The 21458-nt window shown below is 39.4% G+C and overlaps 2 protein-coding genes across 3 annotated transcripts in view; both read left to right on the top strand.

The window, feature by feature from the left end:
• The window catches only part of syn2b (synapsin IIb), an 83076-nt gene extending 75641 nt beyond the window's left edge, over positions 1 to 7435 (top strand). The window contains exons 11-13 of the mRNA XM_006783257.3: positions 1417 to 1483; positions 4558 to 5389; positions 5508 to 7435. Of these exons, the coding sequence (XP_006783320.1) occupies positions 1417 to 1483; positions 4558 to 5389; positions 5508 to 5661 (1053 nt within the window). The 3' untranslated portion in view covers positions 5662 to 7435. The remainder of the gene's footprint in view (positions 1 to 1416; positions 1484 to 4557; positions 5390 to 5507) is intronic.
• A 4965-nt stretch (positions 7436 to 12400) lies between these two features.
• The window catches only part of pparg (peroxisome proliferator-activated receptor gamma), a 42685-nt gene continuing 33627 nt past the window's right edge, over positions 12401 to 21458 (top strand). The window contains exon 1 of one of the 2 annotated variants that reach the window (XM_006783253.3): positions 12401 to 12624. Coding sequence is in view for 1 of the 2 variants with exons in the window: in XM_006783251.3 (XP_006783314.1) it covers positions 13061 to 13112 (52 nt within the window). In the remaining variant the exon portion in view is untranslated. Of the gene's footprint in view, positions 12625 to 13016; positions 13113 to 21458 lie in introns of those variants that run through there. The other variant, XM_006783251.3, reaches the window with a different exon arrangement.

The raw sequence follows: 21458 nt of genomic DNA on the forward strand, positions 1-21458 counted from the left end.
TATTATTCATTCGCTTATTACCCACCAGTCTACCGTTGTTTACAGCGCTGTCGGCTGTCGTCTTTTTCTTTTCTTTTTCTTTTCTTTTTCTTTTTTTCACTTAAATGACCTCGGACAAGAAAGCCTATTTTTTCTGTTGTTCAATACTGAATAAATTTTAACTTTATATGCAGAACATTGTAGAATATTTTTAAGGTTATCTGCTATAAAAAGCCAGACCAGGAAAATCTCCTTCATGGTTTTCTGTGTTTTATTCTCAGTTACTTTCACACAAAGGCATCTGCTGTGATGTTCACAATTCTGATGAAGTCAGTACTGATAAATGATCAGAATTATAATATTTCTGACTGTCTGAGGCTAAGTTGAATCGAATCGGGACTTTGAAAACCGGAATCGAATGGATTATAGAAATCAGTGATGATACCCAGCCCTAGTGAGCAGCCTAGGCACAACAGAAGTGGATGTAGCTGTAATAGGAAAAGAACTATTGCTAACTTTTCTGTTAAGTTAAGGCCTGATCCTTCTGAAATTCATAGCCAGTGCTCTGACACGGTGTCATCAATCTTTGAATGCTGAAAAAGCACAGTGTATCCAGAAAAACACATTATGTTATATAAATTATTATAAAATTTGTGTGCGCCTAACTTTTGTGCCGGTACGCCTAACTTTTTAAAGTTAGGCGTACCGGTACGCCCATGGCAAAAAGTTAGTCTAGAGCCCTGTTTACAGAGATGGCTGATGTTTAATCCTTGGAGAGCAAACATTGAAAGCATAGCAATCATAAATATGGTGGAATCAGGAAATCCACAATGTAATCTAAAAGTAGCAAGTGTTTCCAAGGTGCACAGGAAGCACCTACTGTAGTCCTTCACAACTCACTAGTGCATCCTTACCTTCGTTTTCCTTTATCCCCAACCATTTGGGGTAGATAGTTGCCCCTCGCTGAGCCTGGTTCTGACGGAGGTTTCTTCCTGTTAAAAGGGAGTTTTTCCTTCCCAGCTTTGCCAAGTGCTTGCTTATAGGGGGTCATCTGATTGTTGGGGTTTTCTCTGTATTATTTTAGGGTCTTTATCTTACAATATAAAGTGTCTTGCAGCTGTATTACTGCTGCATATACTAGAGCTGGATAGTGTAGTGGTAGCACGACTCACCTTTGGAGTGGGAGTTGCAAGTTCGAGTCCCACTGAAAACCACAAAGCCCTGGAATGCTGCAGCACAGACACAAAAATTTTCACTGCGTCTTGTACTCTTTATGATACTGAATGTGACAAATAATGAAAAAGCTTGCTGTTTTGTTTTGAGACCACTGTTGTTGTGAAATTTAATTGTATATAATTTAATTTCCCTTTCTCATTTTTTATTGCCTTGCCAACTCTTTTTTTTCCATTGATCCCTTGTCTCCTCTCTGTCTACTAGACTGCTGCCCCTAAGGAAGGACTGGCTGATCCTAACAGGACTTCAAGCCAACGCCCTCAACCTCAAGGTTTCTGAACACTATTCACCAATATGCTGCTGCTGTAGCATGTCTAGAAAACACTAACTAAATTCATCATTGGACAGTCCCCTTGCTAACATCACTTTCTGAAATGAAGTATCCACTAGCTGTTAACTTGAACATCTTCCTTATCAAACAAAGTACTGCCATCAGAAAGTAAACAGGTGGGAAATAAGTATTCAGTGCTTTCACATCGTTGTATTGGGACTTGATACTGTAACACATAGATGCCCGATTATCCAGTTTACCAGCGATCTGTTAATAGACCTGTTTGTTTTTTTCTGTCAAGAATTAGACAAGAAGACCAACAGTAACGTCTTCTCTGTACTGTAGATATGCAGCTACCATTAGCTTTGCCTGGGCATGGAAACTGGGAAAAACAGCTTACCTGGCAACCCGATCCACCAATAAACACCTTTAGAACTCACTGATTTGCACTTTGAAGTCACGTGTTGCTCTGTGGCTTTCACAGGTTTTGTAATCATCAAAATTATGACACACATCTTGTCAAAATGGGAAATTTTGATCTGCTGTGGTTTCTTTGGAAAGAGCCATGCTAGCTGTTTCCCCTGTTTCCAGGCTTTGTTTTTAGTCTACATAATTACCTACTGAGTGTAGCTTCATGTTTACCGTATAGGTACAAGAGGCATATTCATCTTCTCATCTAACTCTTGGCAAGAAAATGAAGGAGTGCAGAAGAGTAGAAGCAGCTTGTATTTTGTGAGCATACTGATCCTTGTTCCTTGAACTCAACAGTTTCCTTCATTACTGCCTCAAACTAGTATATTGATATCATGGCTTCACTTCGGTGTTGACAGAAATGATTGGTGCACTAGTCTGGGTCCAAGAACAGCAAGAAGCCTCTTCTATCTGTCAAAGCTATGCCTTGCCTCTTTTTAACGTGTGGCATTCATTTATATTAACAAGCCCGTGTTGTCTGTTTTTAACTTGTGGCATTCACTTGAATTAACAAGCAAATGTATATTAAAATGCACTTAGCCAGCATGTTAAGTTTAATTGCAGATGTAATGTAAGTGTTCAAACGTGTGTGTGTGTGTGTGTGTGTGTGTGTGTGTGTGTGTGTGTGTGTGTGTGTGTGAGAGTGTGTGTGGTGGTGTTTGTGCTCAGGGCTGATGTTTTAAAACTAAGTGTGCCTACTAAACGCAGTGGTAAAACGCTACCCAAAGTGTTACATTAACAAAGCCATTAATGTCGGAGTTGTTCTGTTTGTCGTTGTGTGAATTTGGGTTTGCATGTTTGTTCATTGTGGTTTCTCATTTTTTGCATGGGTGTGGCAAATGCCTGTACTCCATGTGGTGGTTAAGATGTTGTAGAAATAGCAGCTTTTTGTGTCTTATGTGAATTGCTAGAGATAAATATGTGCCTATTGAGTGTTAAGATGTGCAAATCGGACTTCACTATATATGAATTATGCATTAATATCAATGCCATATGTGATACTAATTTAACACTGTGAAAACATGTGCACTTATTGGTGGATTAATATTTTATTTTTATGTGTTCTTTAGTGAAAAGCAAAATAACTTACAGAGATTACCATCACTCTGCTTGTTAAATTTTGGCCAGCTCAATTGGGTTTCTGTAGTTTCTGCTTAAATCATTTTTATAATCTTTAAATTGCATTTTTATGCTAAATAAATTGATTCCCTTCTGGCTGAGCAACAAGATCTTGACTTTTTTTGTGAGTAGCTGATAAGAGTTTGTGTTTGGTTGTAAATAAGCCTCAACTGTTTTGTGTTATAATACTTGAAACAGGCAATCTGGCAAAATATGATGGTTTTTTTCCCCTCACAATTACGACACTTGGTTAAATAAAGTTTTTAAAAAAAAATAGCATATTTTTCTTTGTCTGCATGATCATTCCTCATTTGCTTGGATCCAGACCATTGAATTGCTAATATTTGAACATCTGGCTATAGATTTGATGAAGATTTTGATTTTTAAACCTTTTCTAAATAAAGAGATTAAATAATATTTTTAATAATATAGCTAAAATCGTTTGCCACTTTCTGTACTTGCTTGACTGATATGGCGAAAATCAATTATAATAGCGGTCAACAAAATATTAAGCAAATCTCTAAACACAATGCTCCCTAATTCTGGGTTTGTAGCCAAGCAAATTGTTATTGTGTCTCCCTTTATGAATTATGTTTGTACAAATTGTATTTTCTTTGGTTTTTATGCGTCGTGAGTCCCAAGCAACCATTGGGATACTTTATGACAATCTGATCAAACGTAAGACTCGTGGCCAATTAGCTGCTTGACAGCAGTGACTGTCTGAGAACACATGGGGTGAATTTTCATGAAGTTTTTGTAATGAGAAAAATATATACATAAATTAAAGTCCATAAACAGGATTCTGTTTACATTTTTCAAGCTGTGTTTCAATTTTATCTTTATAAATTAATTTACATTCAGTAATTCTGTTTTGGAGAAAATGAATTCTGAACTGCTGGAAATTCATCCCTGCCCTGCCGCTTCTAGCTCAGCTAGCTGTGTAATCACTTGATTCTTTTGTGTTGCATGTCCCGCCACGTTGCTGCTTGTGTTTCAATCACTTGTTCGAAACCGGTATTTCTCAGTTAGCTCCTGACCTTTTGTTGTTTACTGTCTTTCTCCTCACCGTCAGTCTGTTTCTTTCCTGTCACTGCCTGTTTTAATTAGCACACTAGTGCTGGTCACATGACTTACTGTGCATAACACTTGGCATGATAGGCGAATCACCGCACCTTCTTTTAACTGCTGTTCTGCCTCCCCCTGCTGGTCATTACAGCCAAAACATTCAGAGCCTGCTTTGCCCCAGTCTATTCTTGATAGATTATTTAGATAGGATTTCTATGAATGTCTGAAATCATTTTGTGAATGGGCATGTTGAGATTCAAGCTCATTTTCTTTGTCATGTTCTGCTTTGGTTTTTGGTGAGTGTTACAAATGCCTGGTTGTCGCTGCACTAACAGTCTCTATTATTAACCCCCTTTTTGCATTTGGGTGTTGTATAGCAGTGGAAGTACAAGTTCATATAACTATATTTCATCTTTTAGGTGCACCAGTGAAAGCGCAGAGTGTGGACACATCATCAGAATCAGCTAAGAGAGCATCTGAACCAGTACCAAAGCCCAGCCAGGCTCAGAGACCTGGTCCAGGTCCAGCTCAGAAACCAGCTCAGGCTCAGAAACCAAGCCCAGTGCAGAAAGCTGCCTCAGTCACAAAACCACCAGTACCGAGGCCTCCACCAATGATGAGAGCCCCGTCTGTCACAAAGCCAACCCCAGATTCAGCTTCCACTTCAGCCCCAGCCAAAGCTTCACCATCATCCCCTGCAAAAGTACCGGCTGCTGCAGCTCCAGGCTCTCCACCAACCAAAGCAGCAGCCGCAGTTTCTGGCCCCGCTGCAGCCTCAGCTGCAGCTCAGGCTTCTCCCCCAGCCTCTCCTCCAACCACAGAGCAGCCCAAGCCCCAGCCTCAAGGCTCCCCATCCCCAGCACCTGGCAAACCAAAAGATCTTCCCCCCAAACCCACACCACCTGCAAAACCCATTCCTCCTATGCGCAGAAATTCCAAACCACAGCTCCAGCCTAAGCCACAAACCGCACCTCCTCCGAAAGCTTCGCCCACACCCCAGCCCACTGCCCAAGCACCAGCTCAGTCTTCAGATACAGTCTCAGTCTCTGCCCCAGCACAGGTTCCGTCCCCAGCCAAAGCCAGTCAGGTTCAACATAACATCCAGTCTCCAGCTAAGGCTCCAGTTCAAGTTAAGCCAGCTGCCGCTTCCCCGAACCCTGAGCCAGTCCCAGCTGAAGCAGCCGCAGCACCGGCTGAGGCCGAGGCAACGGTGGAAGAACAATCGCAGCAAAAGACCCACCCTCTTCTGAAGTAAAAGCTGAATTATCAACACGCTTATTTAAAGACATTTATTCATTAATTTGAATACAATTTCTCCTTTATCTGCCCTTTCTCAATTTCCCCCTCCTTTTCTCCATTCTTTTCCCAGTAAATCCCAGTCCCTGACCAATGCCTTCAACGCCTTCAGCGACTCTTCTTTCTTCCGCGGGGTCTCAAGCTCCGGAGGCGAAGGCCAGGAGGAGGCAAAGGCCGAGACCATTCGTAACCTCCGAAAGTCTTTCGCCAGCCTTTTCTCTGACTAGACACACCCTCCATTTACCATTGGCCAGTGATGACTTGATTGACATTAAATGTGAACCAGTCTGAGATTAAAGTTTGTGTGTTAACTGTACTGTATTCCCTCTGTCCCGGTCCCTCTTCTGCTCCACTTTTAGCTTTCCTGTGTGAGTAACAGTGAGGCCTGCTGGGTAGGATGTTCCGTGAATGAACCCAGACTAATAGGTCTGAAGGAGTTAAGTCATTGATATAGAATATATTATGATAAAGTAGAAAGAATAGAATAAAAAATTATTTTTTCCCAGCGCACACAAAGGAACAGAGTCTAAGGTATAATGAAAGTATAATATTAAAGACTACAGATGGAATGTACATAAGTTTATATACAGTATATAAATGCAGTATAAACACAACTATAATGGGAGAGAAGCCAATAATAATAAAAAAAAATCAGCAGCACTTTTTGATTAGCTTTGCAGTCAGTGACATAACTCTTTCATTCAGTAGCTGGATTTATACAAATGTTAATGTTCAGATATGACATTTGGTTTCTCCTACATTTGATGGTTTCCAGTGAATCGTTGTTGGTCAGCAAGTCAGTAAAAAGGGAAGAAGAAAAAAAAAAGAGATACTTCTTTAAAAGATTTGTTCCTGTCTGTGTAAATCCAGCCGTTGTGTCTCTGGTCCTTGGCTACCGACTACTGGGCTCGTCATTGCTGCCCCTTTTTGTCTATAAGCCTTGAAGTTCATTTATGTGTGCGTGTGTTTTAGGGGGGAGGGGGGGATATCTGTGTGTTCATTTGTGTTCACTTGTTGTGCATGGCTCCTCCAAGTGTGTGACTTTTTGGAGCAAGTGAGAGCTCTATCAGTGTTAGACTTTGCCCTCCGTTGCCTCTCTCTCTCTCTCTCTCTCTCTAGATGTTGTAGCCTTATTGTGAACATGTTTTCGATTCACAGCTATGTGTGTTAGCTGTGCAGACCTGGGTCAATTGCATATTAAAATGCATTCATTCACTATGAAGCTTTTAGCATTGGAATCAGCGTGCCGCTGCTGTTTAGGAGGAGCACGGCTGGCGAGTAAATGAATGCATTTCACGTGGTAACTCATGTCTGTAGTTGTGACTGGTGATTTCTTGTTTCACCTCTGTGTAGATCTATCAACAGTATTGTACTTTGTTGATTATTCTCATGAAAAGACATTGAGACAGTAGTGCAATAACACCTCGACATGACTGTTGAGTGCGGTCACCCTATTATATTATCATACATACGGGATCTGTGTATGTGTTGAATACCTTACTCTTACATTCCCTTTAAGATTTCTTTCCATGGTGACTCTCCAGGTTGCTCTTTACGTGCAGTCAGCATCTGATCTGAGTACTATCACAACTGTTGGTGTTTCGTCCTTAGCCTTGTATGTATAGGTGCAATGAATTTTACGCAGCCTGGATTGAACCCTCTACCTTCACCGGTCATTTTTGGTTCAGTTGTTGCATTTCAAGAACGTACGCGTAAAAACAAATCCTACGACCTGCATATCAACCTGTCGGCTTATCCATTTCCATGACTATGTTGCAAGTAAACTTTGACATATTGTATTTGTCAGAAGTTTATTTTATTTTTTTGTAATATATTTATTTATTTTTGAGGTTCCATATTTATGGTAAAGTATAAAATGTTTGTTTTATATTGTGTTTTTATTTGTAACGCAATCCTGCTTTGCATGATCTGGTGACTGTTTTTTTTTTTCTGTACAGATAAAAGTTAATAAAGATGTGGTTCCATCATCCCACTGATTCACTGAGAGTCATGCCAGTGGCTGTGTCTTTTCTTTGAGTGTTTTCTTCACATGGGCACATCTATTTCACACTCATAAAGAAGTGTGGTGCATCTGTGTAAGCATATATGGCCTGGGATAGATGTGGATATTCACCAGTCAGGGAAAGTCTAATTAAAAAAGCTGCTGTTTCGCCACAGCCACTGCTTCTTCTGATTTCAAACTACAAACCTGAAAAAAAAGTAAGTTTCTTCTTCTTTCGCTTCCTCCCTTTAAGGATTGCCACAGCTCATCAGCTGTCTCCATTACCATGTCACCAATAATAAAATACTGCAACATTGAAACCACTGTGAGTAAGTTAAACAAAATATGCAACTGCTAAGACAAGATTTTGACTTAGGTGTCACCGAATCACATGGACGTCTGAAGAGTCTGAACAGTTGTATGCACTGGCATGGCTTGTCTAGCAGGAAATTTGAGACATACCACATATCACAAGACAAAGCTTTGATTAAAGTGATTAAAAGGACTTTAAGCTTTAAGACACATGACTGTTAAAAGCATCTGTTGTTGTATCTGTTGAATTGTGAACTCAACAGATTTGCCCCAGTGTGAAGGACTACACCCTAATTTACCAGATAAATGTTAAAAAAAAGCACACGTGGCACAGCCTACTGCTACTGACAGACGTCAGCTAAGTGGGTCCCACATTCATTCGTCACGCTCTTAGAAATATTCACACTGAAAATCTTTACTGAGATACATTGTTTAATTTGTTGGTATGTCATTTTGCTCTCAGCATATATATTTATTTTCCTTTAGATGAAAAATACTAAGACATCCACAACAGAGTCTCCCTAACAAATCTAGCAATGCCAGAAGGCTTACTGTATATCAAAACATTGTAGAGCGGTATATCTTACACAGGCAGTACAATATTTACATTTTAGGAACACTTAAAAGTAGAAAAATGATAATTTGCCAGTACCATCACATAAATTTAAGCGAGCGAGGTGTTAATTAATGATGTCTTGTGGTGTTTTATTTAAGAGGCACTGGGTTGAATTTTCTCTTGTGAGGCAGCAGATGGCACTGTGTATATGTGTAAGTGCTGTCAATTGTGTACTTGCCATTTCTCAAGATTAGCATTTTATAATTATTTATTACACTCTTTAAAAATACCTTACATATAAATATCTCTAAAACATCTCTAAACATTTCTCTAAAAACATTACTTATACATACAGACGTGTGTAAAAACACATATTAATGACACTTTAAAAAAAAAGTTCTTTGTCATATTTTCCTCATCCTGTTCTTCTTTCATATCCTGCCTTTAATGTCACGCTTTTGTCACGCTTTAAGAAGGCGAGTGGCGGAAGGGCCCTTTTCACATGTGCCACTTTAGCCTTTAACATAAACCACAATACTTTTGCGTGAAACTGAACTTTTTTTTCCCCTCTCTGTTGTGTAAAGATGCAGACAGTGTGTTTACTGTATGCAGCATAAAAAATCTGACATAATCAGATGCTTCATCCACATCGCAAAGGGTTTCAAGGTAATGTCAAGAATAAACGATTTATTAAGATCGCTCTTTTTAAAATTAAAAACAGGACCAGTTCTTCAACAAAGTCTGCCAGTGCTGATAACATGTATACAGTATGCACAGTGAAGACAGAGGAAACACACTTTGCTTTTGGCTCTAGGTCCATGGGGCAACCAGTCAACAGAGATCTGTGGGAACGTCTCCATCACGCTGCTCAAAGGGACATTTATGTGGGCGGCTAACTCACCAAGCAAGCCTATACTAGCCAAATCCTGTTTGTCTTGGTGCTCATCCCAACCTGCTGGAGGGAGAGATGGGAGATTAAATGTTATAATCTAAAGATTTAGTTCATTTGTCATCCCATACATACGAGCATGGAGGGACATATCAAGCCAGTTTGGCCGATTTCTTCTGTCATAACATTAACTGTGAGGGTTTCAATTTCCTCACTAAAAGCCACGTTGATTTTTGAGCAGCTTGCACCCCTCCTAAGCCTGAAAAATGACAAGTCTTTTCCACTTTATAATAATCACGACAGCGTAGGAGAGCCCTGTTAAGATACACAAGTACTTTGATGAGGAAAATTTTCAGATACCAGAGCTCCAGTCTGCTGGGATTCGACTGTATAAACAATCAGAAATTATTGCTTTGCTTTGTTTGTAACAGCCAAACTCTCAGGGGTGTCATTTTTTTTATCTCTGCAAAAAAAAGAAAGAAATTCTGCATGGGGAGGATGTTATGCATGTGAGACAGAGTGAGAGAATATGTGTAAGTGTGTGTGTGTGTGCGTGTGTAAATAACCAAAGTGTAGCAGCTGTCTCAGTCCACCATACTGAGTTATAATAGATCAAAGGCAGCTAAACTGAAGCTTACTGTTGCACTCACAGGGTAGCAAAATTAACAGCTGCATTTACCTGCGTTTGAAAGAGGTTTTTTTTTTTTTTAGAATTGATTACAGTGTTGAGCAGTGAGTGGCAGGGCTTAACATCGGTTGCGTTGAATTGCTTCAAAGACAGGTTGAAAAGTCTGCTCACAGAGATTCTACCTTGATGTTTGAGAAGTAACACCATCAGGTATCTGTTCACACATTTGCTTTAGTTTGGTTTTGACACAAATCCCACTACAATTTTTGGACTTATTACATTTTTATTGAAAGACCTTCTAAGAATTCCAGCACATGCTATAGAGTCATATTTATTTGTTGCAATCACAGTAACACGACGACGGCTAATAACAGAGGTCTCTATTGCAAACCAAAGATTGCAGTTTGCTAAAATAACTTCCTGAAAAACCATAAATGCAAACCAGGACATGCAGTTCTGCGCATGCTGTTTCAACGTCATACATAGCCACCTCAAAGCGAGCAGCCCCAACAGGTCAGACTCTGGTCAAATGACACTTTGACCAAAAAAAAAAAAGGGGGGGGGGGCAGCTTTATTGCTTTGTGTGTGTGTTTTCTGCAGGCCTCTTTGTACCTGTTGGGCTGTTGTATATTTCAGCACTGGTAAATGTTTAAAACAAAATCTAATATGTGGGTTTGTTCATGGGTTTTGTTTAGCCAGCTGTACTCATGCAATGGCACATTTCAGTCTGAACACCCACCTGCACCGTGAGTGCTGAGATGTTTCATTCGTAATCTTAAGAATAGCTCCTTCAGTCTGTGGTGAGTAGGGTATTTACAGCAGTTCAACATCCGATATGTAGTCAGATATAACAAAATGTGATTTCAAGATAAGGGTGTTAAAAAATATGAACCGCATCTGCTTTCAGTCAGCAGTGTAAAAAAATTAAAAGTAGCCCTTAGATTCTGTCGAGTCTAGTTCACAAATACAAACAGAGCGAGCTTTGTGTTGAGGTTAGTCGAAGATCCTTAAATCTACAACAAAGTCTAAAAAGATGCAGCACGCAGGCAAACTTACTATTCATTGTGCACCTGTTTTTGCACTAAGCTGAGTTTCAGCAGGCTAGCTGACTGTCCGGATGGCGTTTCATGAACTAAGTGATGCAGCAGAGTACAATTTCAGCTTCAGTAAACACATGAGAGGGTCGACAGGATGTTATCTGCTAAACGACACTTGCAGGATTTCCTAGTGAACTAGATGACTTAATTGCACAGTCAAATGATCACCCTGTTGTCTTTCAGCAGTTGAATTCAGTCCCGTCTTCTGAGACCAAAGACTGTGATGTCAGAAATATGACTGTAATCAGCCCGATAGTCATCACTGGTAAACTAAGTGACTAAGAGGGGGGGAGCCCGACAAACAGCAACAAAACAAGCAACCACTTACTGTCAAGTGACTGAGTATCAAAGGAACAATTCACTATTATTGGGGAATGAACTTAATATCGAAATTTAAATTAGATGGTTAACAGTTTAGTACAGCTGCTATTAATGAAGTAGGTACAAGTTAGCTTTCAAATTTGATGTACACAAGACGTCAGCTTAGAAAACACGTTGCACTGTTTTCGATTAAGCTACCGACCAGTACTGGAACTAAAACGAGCCCCACCTTAAGAAACTACATCAACAATGCTTACACGTGAATGCATCAGTATTAGTAATCCAATAATACCAAACAAGAGAGTTAATCCAAGCTATGACTTCTCAGTGTGTGCCTCCATAATGAAAACTGTCAAAGTTTAGGTACGTGTAATTGAGTAATGGAGTAATTTTTATTATCCATTCTAGTGAATCACGATATATAAATTACATTAAACTGAAATTATTTTTTCTTGCCATGTTCAACTGGTTGTCTTACTGAAAATAAAAATACAAATATATATATTTTTTTAAACTTGAAAAAAAAACCTTACCAAATAAAATGTAACCTTACTTGCTTAATCTGCAAAACCAGTATAAAAAAGCCGAACTAGTTCTTGCAGGGGAACAATACTTTAAAGAGACTCACTTGTTCCATACACAGTTCCCGGAAAAAAACTAGCGTGACACATAGCAGGTAAATGATATACGAATGCAGTTTACTATTGGTGCATCTTAGTTAGAGGAGCTTCTCACAAGTGGTAAGTGGATTTTATTAGTTTAACCATACCAAAATGTGATTTTTTTTTCCTTTTCTTTTAGCAGTCTTTGGTCTAAGGTAACCCACTGAGCTCTTGCCTATATTCAAAATTATATCAAACTATCTTAGCTACCTGCCAGTTAGGCAAGAAAGTGAATATGTGCTTTGCTGAAAAGGTGGAACTATTCCTTTAAGTTATTTGTTCCACATGGCTAAACACCTAAGAAACAACACTTTTAGGTCTGAATTTTACATTACCTGTTTCTCCCATATGGGGCAAACAACTGAGAAAATCCACTATAATGGGTAATTTGATGCCTCTGCCTGTGTCCTCAAGATCCCGATCGGTTGTGTTGAGAAGAGGGAGGAGAGAGAGCGAGAGAGAGGCAGGCAGACACGACCACAGCTGCTGCTGCTGCTGTTTGAGCAGAAAACCGCACAGCAAACACACCGGACCTCTTTGACGCCGCGCTCCCGTGCGCACGTTGCGGACGCCACGGTTTGTTTGGGTTTTCCGTTGTTTGTTTGTTTGTTTTTTTTCGAGTTTTGAAAGAAATTTAACACCACCGAAAATAAAAGACAAACCATCCAGCTTCAGAAACAGAGAGTGTGCGCTGTCTCCTCTGCGCCTCAACACACCGATCAGGTCAGTCACCTTCCGGTCGGCACAGAGTCTGCCGCACTGAGTGCTGCGGTTGCTGGGCTGGGTGAGAAAATACGGGAAAGCACCCGTAGGGGGGAGAAAGTTATTTAAATTAATGAAGACTGGGTCAATATTACACTGTTGCAGTCTAATCTGATATTAAATATTCGTGCACGTGAACCAAAAAAGGGTGATTTGATTAAAAAGTAGTTTATCCAGCTGTGTCTAAATCAGGTTTTATTTGTGCGTATTGTCCCCGATGTAAATGTTAAGGTCGACACGCACAGGTAGCCTACAGTGTGACAGGATGGCTGTGGCACACAGTTTGGGGGTGGCAATGACGGGGGGGCGGGGGGCGGCCACAGGACTGACAACTGACACAAAGTCAGGTGTTGGGCCATAGTGTGCCTGAAGGCCATAGTGTGAGTGTGAGCTTGACATGCAAACACCAGGCAGAGATTTTACCCATCAAACTGACCACAGCCTCTCTGGTGAGTGCGAGGAATGCTTTGTTTGTTTCTGAGTATGTCGTGCTGAGAAACTTTGTTGAATACCTCCATAAGCATTTATCTGAGTAAAATAGGCTTTTTACAGGGCCTATACAATACATTCTTGGATGTGTACTTCTGTGAAGTCTATACCTTTTGTGTCATACGTGGAATTTGTGGATATGTCACACATGCTTCAGGCAGTTTTGTGTTCTTGGAATTGACAGGAAAATAATGGTGGTGACTCAGCAATATTGTTGACTGGAGCTCAGAGTTAAACACTCGTTTCTCTTTGAGGCTTGCTGCGCGGCTGTGTGATAGGTGATGTCTTTATGGTATTCTTTTAAGACTCAGTAATGACACACGGTGAGAAAAAAAGAGCCCCGTGTAAAGCGTAAGAGTGTCACAATAAGTTCAACTGTTTTCCTCATCGCTTTGTATGATCTTCATGTCAGTCGTCTCATAACACCGTGGAGTTGCTGGAAAAATGTTCAGAGACATTTTAGAACAGCAACAATCACCATTTTATCCATCATATCTTGCAAATCACAACTTTTGGTGGAAAACTTAGTTTGCTATTTACATACACAAGACATTTCATGTGTTTGGTCTGTTTACTTTCCTCTGAGACTATTATATGTTATATTTAAAATCACAGCAGCTTTATTGTCACGGTACGTTGACCCTCAAAACCAAAGACTGGGAATCAATCTAAGGCAAGTGTAAAAACAGCTCCCGAAGTGAGTAAGTACATGTCAGTGGTAGTAAATGAGCTGAAGCAGTCATGTTTTATCATAATATTCAGCAAAGATAAAGATAGTGGAAAATCAGCAGCGATATATTTTTAACCATTAAGTCAGAAAGTCAAAGAAACAGTGTCGACAAAAAAAAAAATGAGCTATTTTATTTAAAAGTAGCAGTAGTACATTTTTAAAGGTGATCTCAAGTAACAGCAGCATTCGTACTCAAACTGATCCTGTGAATTATTAGACATTTAGCAGAATGATCTCACAGATTAAACGTCCATGCAACGTGACCCCTGATGTAATACGGCTATTTTAAAATAAGAGAACTTAAAATATGAGAAGGTATAAAAAGATTTTTTTCTGATTAACTCCTCTAGATTCATGCTGTAATATCGTTTTACTGGGTTTACAACATTTTGTTGAAGTCATTTGCGTTGCTGTCATGTAAGTTTGGTAATACTCTGTTTGACAAAGACGTTTTGTTAGCTTTTTGAATCTTTTGTTTCGCTGTGTCTGATACGCAAACAGATTCAAATATTTGTGTCTAAAATCTCCGGGAACTTTAATCAGTTAGAGAAATATCTCATATCTTTGGTGAAATTAGCCAGTAATCTCTGCATACGCTGCTTAAAATCTGACACTAACCAATTGAGTGTGTTGATACATCATCAATCAGTGCATTATTGCCTGTCGGGTTATATAACTGCTGAAGTGAGGCGTGTGTGTGTGTGCTGGTGCGTGTGAGAGAATGACTGTGATAGATTTGGACTTTGCTTAGTTGCCATAAATGAAAGGAGTGCCTCAAGATACCATGCTATGTTTTTGTTGTCCATCACACGTGTTGAAAGTCTTGTTTGACTTTCCGTAGATGATATACTTCTGCACAAAGCCACAGAGACAAAGTTCAGCCTCTTAAAAACACCTCCGCACAGAGAATTGCCTTAGTTCTTGAAAATCTGTGTTAATTTGAAATGTTACAAAACCTCGCTAAGAGCCAAGCATAATCACTGCATGAAAGGAAGGAAGACAGTGTGCGCATTTGTGTCTGCATAAAATCCAGATAAAAGAGAATGGCACCTTCCTATACAGCCCACAGATAATTAACCACTTTTGTTTCTACACCACCAACACTTTGGTTTGTTTACTATATATCAGATTAACTTATTCTGACTGTGTTTTTCAAAAGTGCGTGTTTGATTTACTTTTATCTGATGACTGCGTATTTGATGCAGTTTAGCCTTAAGGTCATGTATTTGTTTTTTCAATTGGGTGTAATTATTAACTTCAAGGCCAATCATTTCACCATTTACTGTAAGTTTAAAGCAACATTTTGGCTGCAGAATTCTACTGACAACTGAAATATGGGGCACAAGCAGGTTATTTACGAATGAAAAATTCTGCTTTACTAGTTAACCTCCTAGGACCTGGCGTCCACATATGTGGACATCACATTTTGGGTTATTTAGACTAAAATACTCAATTTTGCTCTACATGGGCTTGATATCCACTTACAAGGACATTATACTGCTACTGTTCTATCAAAATTTTAGGTTAAACTTATATGTCTGGTCTCCCTTTCTTCAAACCAGTGTCCCCTCCTCTTTACTGTAAAATTTGTGCCTTTGATGATTTCTATACTGATTTTATTTGTATTGATAAGCATTATGAGTTACTTCATTTTTAGCCCATTTTTGCAGGGAGGTATTTTTACATTATTGTATATTTAGAGCTGATCAACATCAACTGTATATTTGGGAAATGTCAAAACTTCCCTCTGCTTAACATTTCACCATTTCTTAGACTGAATCAGAAGATTGAGTCTGACGTTTAGCATGCCGAATGTGTTAGATCTGGGTTTTTTAAACAATGCAAATTGAGTCGACAGAACCTTCGGCAAGATAAACTTTTTGCAACCACAGCACCTGTTCGCATTATCACTCTCACAATGATTCCTAAATCACAACAACACCTGCTACCTGAGAAGTGACTCATGTTTCTCATTTCTTTACATGCTGTCCTAAATACATCTGTGTTTGTGTGGGAAGGGAACATGTTTTAGTTGTCAAGTGTAAACATGATGCCTTTCAGGTATTTCTCTTCTGATGCCCGCCTAAAATTGCTGCCTCAATTTTAGACTGTGAACATGAGAAATCACGTTTTCCTGGGGCTCGTATTAAAGCCCTAATAAAGGCCCTAATTTTATTAGAGATCTGTCGACCTATCCAACCTTTACTGTCATATATCTTTACTATTGTTTACTATTGTTATTGTCATGGATTAATCTACTGATTGTTATTAATTTAGAGTTCTCTGCAAAAATTCAGGCATTTTACCCTGAATATTGAGAAACAATTTATTGATCGTTAAGATTACCCCTGCTCAATCATCTGTTAATCTGTTATCAACTTTCACATGCTTGAAAATGAAGAGACGGTATGTCTGGAACACAGTGGTTCCAGACATACCAGTAAACTATTGCGTTGCAATATTCGTAGAGCCTTTTAACAAAAGGAATTTTTAGCGAAAAGATACCCAAGTACAATTTTACCCGGACTTCCTAAAGTTTGGAGAAACTTCCTGGTTCAGCTTTGATCAAACTCATACTTGATGGAACTACCGTGACGTCTGGTGTTTATTTTTGAAGTCCCTATTTGAGGCTTTGAGATAAGCATTTTCACCGCTGCCATCTTGGTATTTTGAAACCGGATGCAATGAGAGCTGGTTCTGACTGTGAAACTGCATGCCTTTTCTCTAATGGCGGTCGATCCCAAGTCATTAGACAATGAGCGTTCCGCATATATTCCTCATTTCTGAAATACAGCACGGTCAATTTTATTTTCAATGATTTTTTTATTTGATATTTATATTAAATAAAATGAGTTCTTGAGTCTGTAAGCTAAAGGCTTCCAGTCGTTTTTCCATAGGCTTCAATTACAAGTTTCCCCCCTGATGGCTATCGTTGAGTGCAAGTTAAAGGCATGTACGCATTGGCTTCACTTTTCAGACCCCAAAAGCTACAGCCATCTTTTAGATTGTCTATACTTGGATGGAGTAATGCATTATTAATGGTATGTTCATATTTAATCTGTTTATTGGTTTCAAATGACACTGTTTAGCTAACCTGTTGGCTGCATGATACTTGCATGATACTGCATGATGTTCACCCCAAAAAGTTGATTCAGATTTTTTTTGATTTCCTTGCCTGGATACTGTACAGAGTGGGGGATAAATGGATGGACTGATAGGGTTATGGAAACTCACACACCAAGGGGGACGAATACAAGATATACACAGGGAAAAGCTGAAGCAGAGAGGACACACGGGGAAACACAGCTGAAAAGAATCTGTCTGATGAGACAGGGGAAGCAAAACTAAACTCTACATCAGTAAGGAGACTATCAAAATAAATCAGGAAACAACACAAACTGAGACCTAGACTGAGAAACATGAACTTGACACAGGAACACAGATGAATTAACATGAAAGGACAGAAAACCAGATAGAACACAGAGACATAGATGAGACCAGGAACAGAGTAGGCATGAAAGAGAAGTAACATAATAAAACAAGATCCAAGAACTTGAAAAAAACAAACTCAGAATACAAAACTCAAGACTAACTAATACAGAACTAAAACTAAAAAATCTCTTAAATTAATTACAAAGAATGAAAAACAAGACGATAACAAAAACTGTGTCCAAGACCCAGGACCATGACAGAATCCTCCTTTAGCAGTCCAACAAAAAGGGTATTATTGAAGAAAATAAGCTGTGCTGTAACATTAGGAGCTCTTCCCATTATGGTGCAAAAATAGTTGTGGACATTAACCTGGTAATCTGTTGACTAGCCCTTCTAGATGTTTTAGTGGTGAGTACAAGACAACAGATGACCTGTGTGAAACTCTGACATTACTAACACCACGTTCTAACCTACTGAGCCAGAACAGTCAGTACAAATCTCAGACTTACATTGCATTTAGCCAACATTGTTGAGACACTAATCCTGCATCTTGAGCCAAAAATAGTCATTGTCGGACACAAAAAACTGCAACATGAGGCTGAGGTTGGAGGGGGATTTGGTTTCCAGTCAATCCAGATTCATAATATGGTCCACTGTGTAATTTCTCATTATTAATTCTAATAATTCACACAAAATACATGAACATTTTACAGCAAGAGCCTTAGCCAGCAACTGCATTGTAAACCGTTAGATAAGAACATTACTATGAAAATGTTAAAACAATTTGCAGAAATGATGAACACAGCAAATCAATACTGACTTTAGTAGAATAATAAATTATACTGTGTTACAAGAGTATCGTTTGCATGTAGATATACCTCATCAGGATTCTCCTTCCTAATTTAGCTTTCTTATAGCTGATGACCTGGAACTACCCTGGGAAAGGACCCATCCTCAGATTTACCTCTGCATCCTGTCAGACAAAAAAAAGTTAAATTAATGACTTGAAAACAACTGGAATAAACTCAACCTGGAGCTTCTGAGGCCTCATGGGAGTCTGACACAATCAGTCCCGAAGACACAATCAGTCCCGAAGACACAAAACACGCACGTCCAGTCGCACAGTTACACACATATACTGCCATACACACGCAAGAAGGATTTTCTTGCCAATGCACTTTAACACAGAAATTATTCAACAGACTGTAGGGATATCTAGTAACCTCTGTCCTAATTTCCCTTTTAAAAAGATGTGGGAGCAAAAAGCAGCTCATCAGGTCTCTATTGGGAACTTGAAACTGACTCATACTTGATGTGCATCGGGTGCTTCTTGGGTTTACTGGATATGGCATTGCTTAATGCCATATCCAGTTCAGATTCTTCCCTGAATGATCTGGCTGATTTCTGCAATCCACCTCCTCAATTTAAAATTGGCTAATCATAACCAAATGCCAAATAACCTAAAAAGAAAATAAAACAGGAACAACAACTGCCAGTAGCTTGCGTCTTTATGGAATTTTTTTTTTCACCTCTCCAAGAAGGGGTGAAAAAGTTTCCATCTGAATTTATTTGTCATGCTTATCAACCAATTTTGTCATTAATCTCTGTGAATATCTTTAGTGTTGGGTAAGCTCTCATCAAACTGGAGTCTATCTCAGCTTTCACAGGGCAAGATCTGGGCCAGATCTGGCTAATGGTTTAAACTGTTTTTAAAATAATGATAAACAACCATTATTTTTTACAGTTGACTCAAGTCTGAAGCTTTATGTCAGTGATTTTTAGATATTCAATGTTTGAATGTAAATGTCCACTTGTTATTTGCACTTACATGTGTTTGGCTGCTTAGCGTTCATGGTGAAATGCTTTCAAGTAGCATAAAAACATTAAGCTGCCCAAAACATAACAGCATGCCAAGGACTGGACAATGTTTCATCCAGTCTTACACTGCTGTTCATGAATATACATTTATCTTTGCCACCAGTCCAGCGTGTGTAGAGAGCACACGCTTCCTGAGCCAACTCTGACCTTCTTCTTATACGTCCTTTACCCCTCACAGAAATTTTGTGATGTTTCTTTCTGCATACACCTTTCCTGGCACTCATATTTACAGTGCGTCTTTTGAATGAGATTCACGTCATGTGTCGCTTTGTTATTGTCCAGTTAAGTACAGTTGACGGGAGCACACTCCCGTCTTTTCCTCTCCGCTTCGAGGAACAGGGCATGACCCTTCCCACATTGCACCTCTCCCCTTTCCTACCATATCATCCTCCTTCTCACTCCCTGTGTTTATCAACACACACGTTTAGCAATAAATCATTGCTTGTGCGTATTCTCACATGACTTTCACAGCTGGGATCATAAGCATATAGAGTGATGATTAACGTACGTGATCGTCATATAGGCACATGTGTCACAGCATGAAGCAGTGATCTCACTGTCCTTGTTTGTCATATTATCCTCATTGTTTTTATTCTTGCTCCATCCTTTTGTTTTTTTGTTTTTTTTAACCTGTTTCATGTTTTCAGTGCTAGATATCTGAAACACATGTGTCTGGACTGTGCAACAAAGATAGATAAAGTCTGACTTTGTTCTCTTCTCATAAAGGAAAGGAGTGCCCCGGACTGTGCTCCATTTATGCTGTGCACACGTCCTTACGTACATGTCTTGTACATGTGACACCATTGCTCACACAGGTAGTATTTGCGAGTGGATGTGTAAAAATCTGTGTGTTTGTGACCATGACAACATGCAACCACTCCTTCCCCTTAACCACTGAGGAAGATCTTGAGGCTCAAGGGACTCATCAACCATTAACTCATAGCTATTTAAAGGAACTGGGTGAGAGTTCATGTCCTCAAATTATTGTGAAAACTCATGATTCTAAAAACAGAAGCATCTATGGAAGCAGATGCATACATAAAAAGCATTACAGCTAAAAAAAAAAAAAAAGGCAGGTGCTCTATCGCTCTTTGTTTGGCTTTTCCCATGTGTTTATGTATAGCCTACTAACCAGCAAACACAGCGGATGAAACGTTGTTATCTCAAGAAAGCTGACCTGGAGATGCATACAGATGTTGATTTCGTGTCCATTTACAGTATAAATATCAGTCATCCATCCAACTTAGTGTCACAGAGCCTGTGCCGGCTAATAGTGGGAGGGTATACTCTGGATAGTCAAAGGAGCTTGTAAAGAAAAGCGTCTGGACTTCTTTAAGTTGCTTGAAGACATTTCACCTCTCATCCGAGAAGCTTCTTCAGTTCAGTTCTGAAGCTTCTTCTTTAAGAAGCAACTTAAAGAAGTCCAGACGCTTTTCTTTACAACCTCCTTTGACTACGATGACCTGGATGACTGAGAACCTTCACAGACATATACTCTGGATAGGTTGCTAGTCTGCTGGAGGGCTCACACAGAGAGAAGGACTGTATCTTGAGGGAAAATCCATGCAGGGACAGGGAGGTCATGCAAATTACAGACAGTAAGGCCTAAGCCACCCAGGAGATTTGAACCAAGAACCTTCTTGTTGTGGCATGTCAGTGCTAACCACTGCACCACTGTGTTGCCACCAGTGGCTTGATATGTATTGTGATAAAGAAGGCAAATGAATGTTCCTTTGTTTAATTTTTATAATACAACAGTATCTGATTGACAGCTTATTTGATTATGAAATCCAAAACATTTCCTGCTCATAAAAAACTAGTATTACCAGATTGCCCCCCCACCCCTTAAAAAATGAGCTTGCAAAAATGTATTTCTGACATATAAATTCTTCTGTCTTATATGTTGTATGATGAACGTATGCATCTGTGTTTATCTCTCTGCCTCCAAATGCCAGCAATATAACTCGGTAGTGTGCTTTATTTAATAAGTTGAGTAGATCAGTAAGATAGAATATGGTCTTGAGAGCAAGAGTTCGTGAGTTTAGGTTGCCCTCTTCTCACTCACACAACAGTTCTCGCTCTTTCAGCAAGCGAGAATTTTTTTTGTTTGTTTCGTTGTACTTTAACTGTCAAAAGTCAAATGTAAAACAGTTCTTGCATGCACACTTACCCTTGCAAGAATATCCGAGAAGGGCATCCAGGAGATGTTTTAGAAGGATCTTGAGCACATGGCAAGGAAACACTACAGACATCGCACAACTTTTGC

Source organism: Neolamprologus brichardi, chromosome 5 (assembly GCF_056152115.1).
Source record: "Neolamprologus brichardi isolate AB-2024 chromosome 5, ASM5615211v1, whole genome shotgun sequence".
Lineage (NCBI taxonomy): Eukaryota > Metazoa > Chordata > Actinopteri > Cichliformes > Cichlidae > Neolamprologus > Neolamprologus brichardi.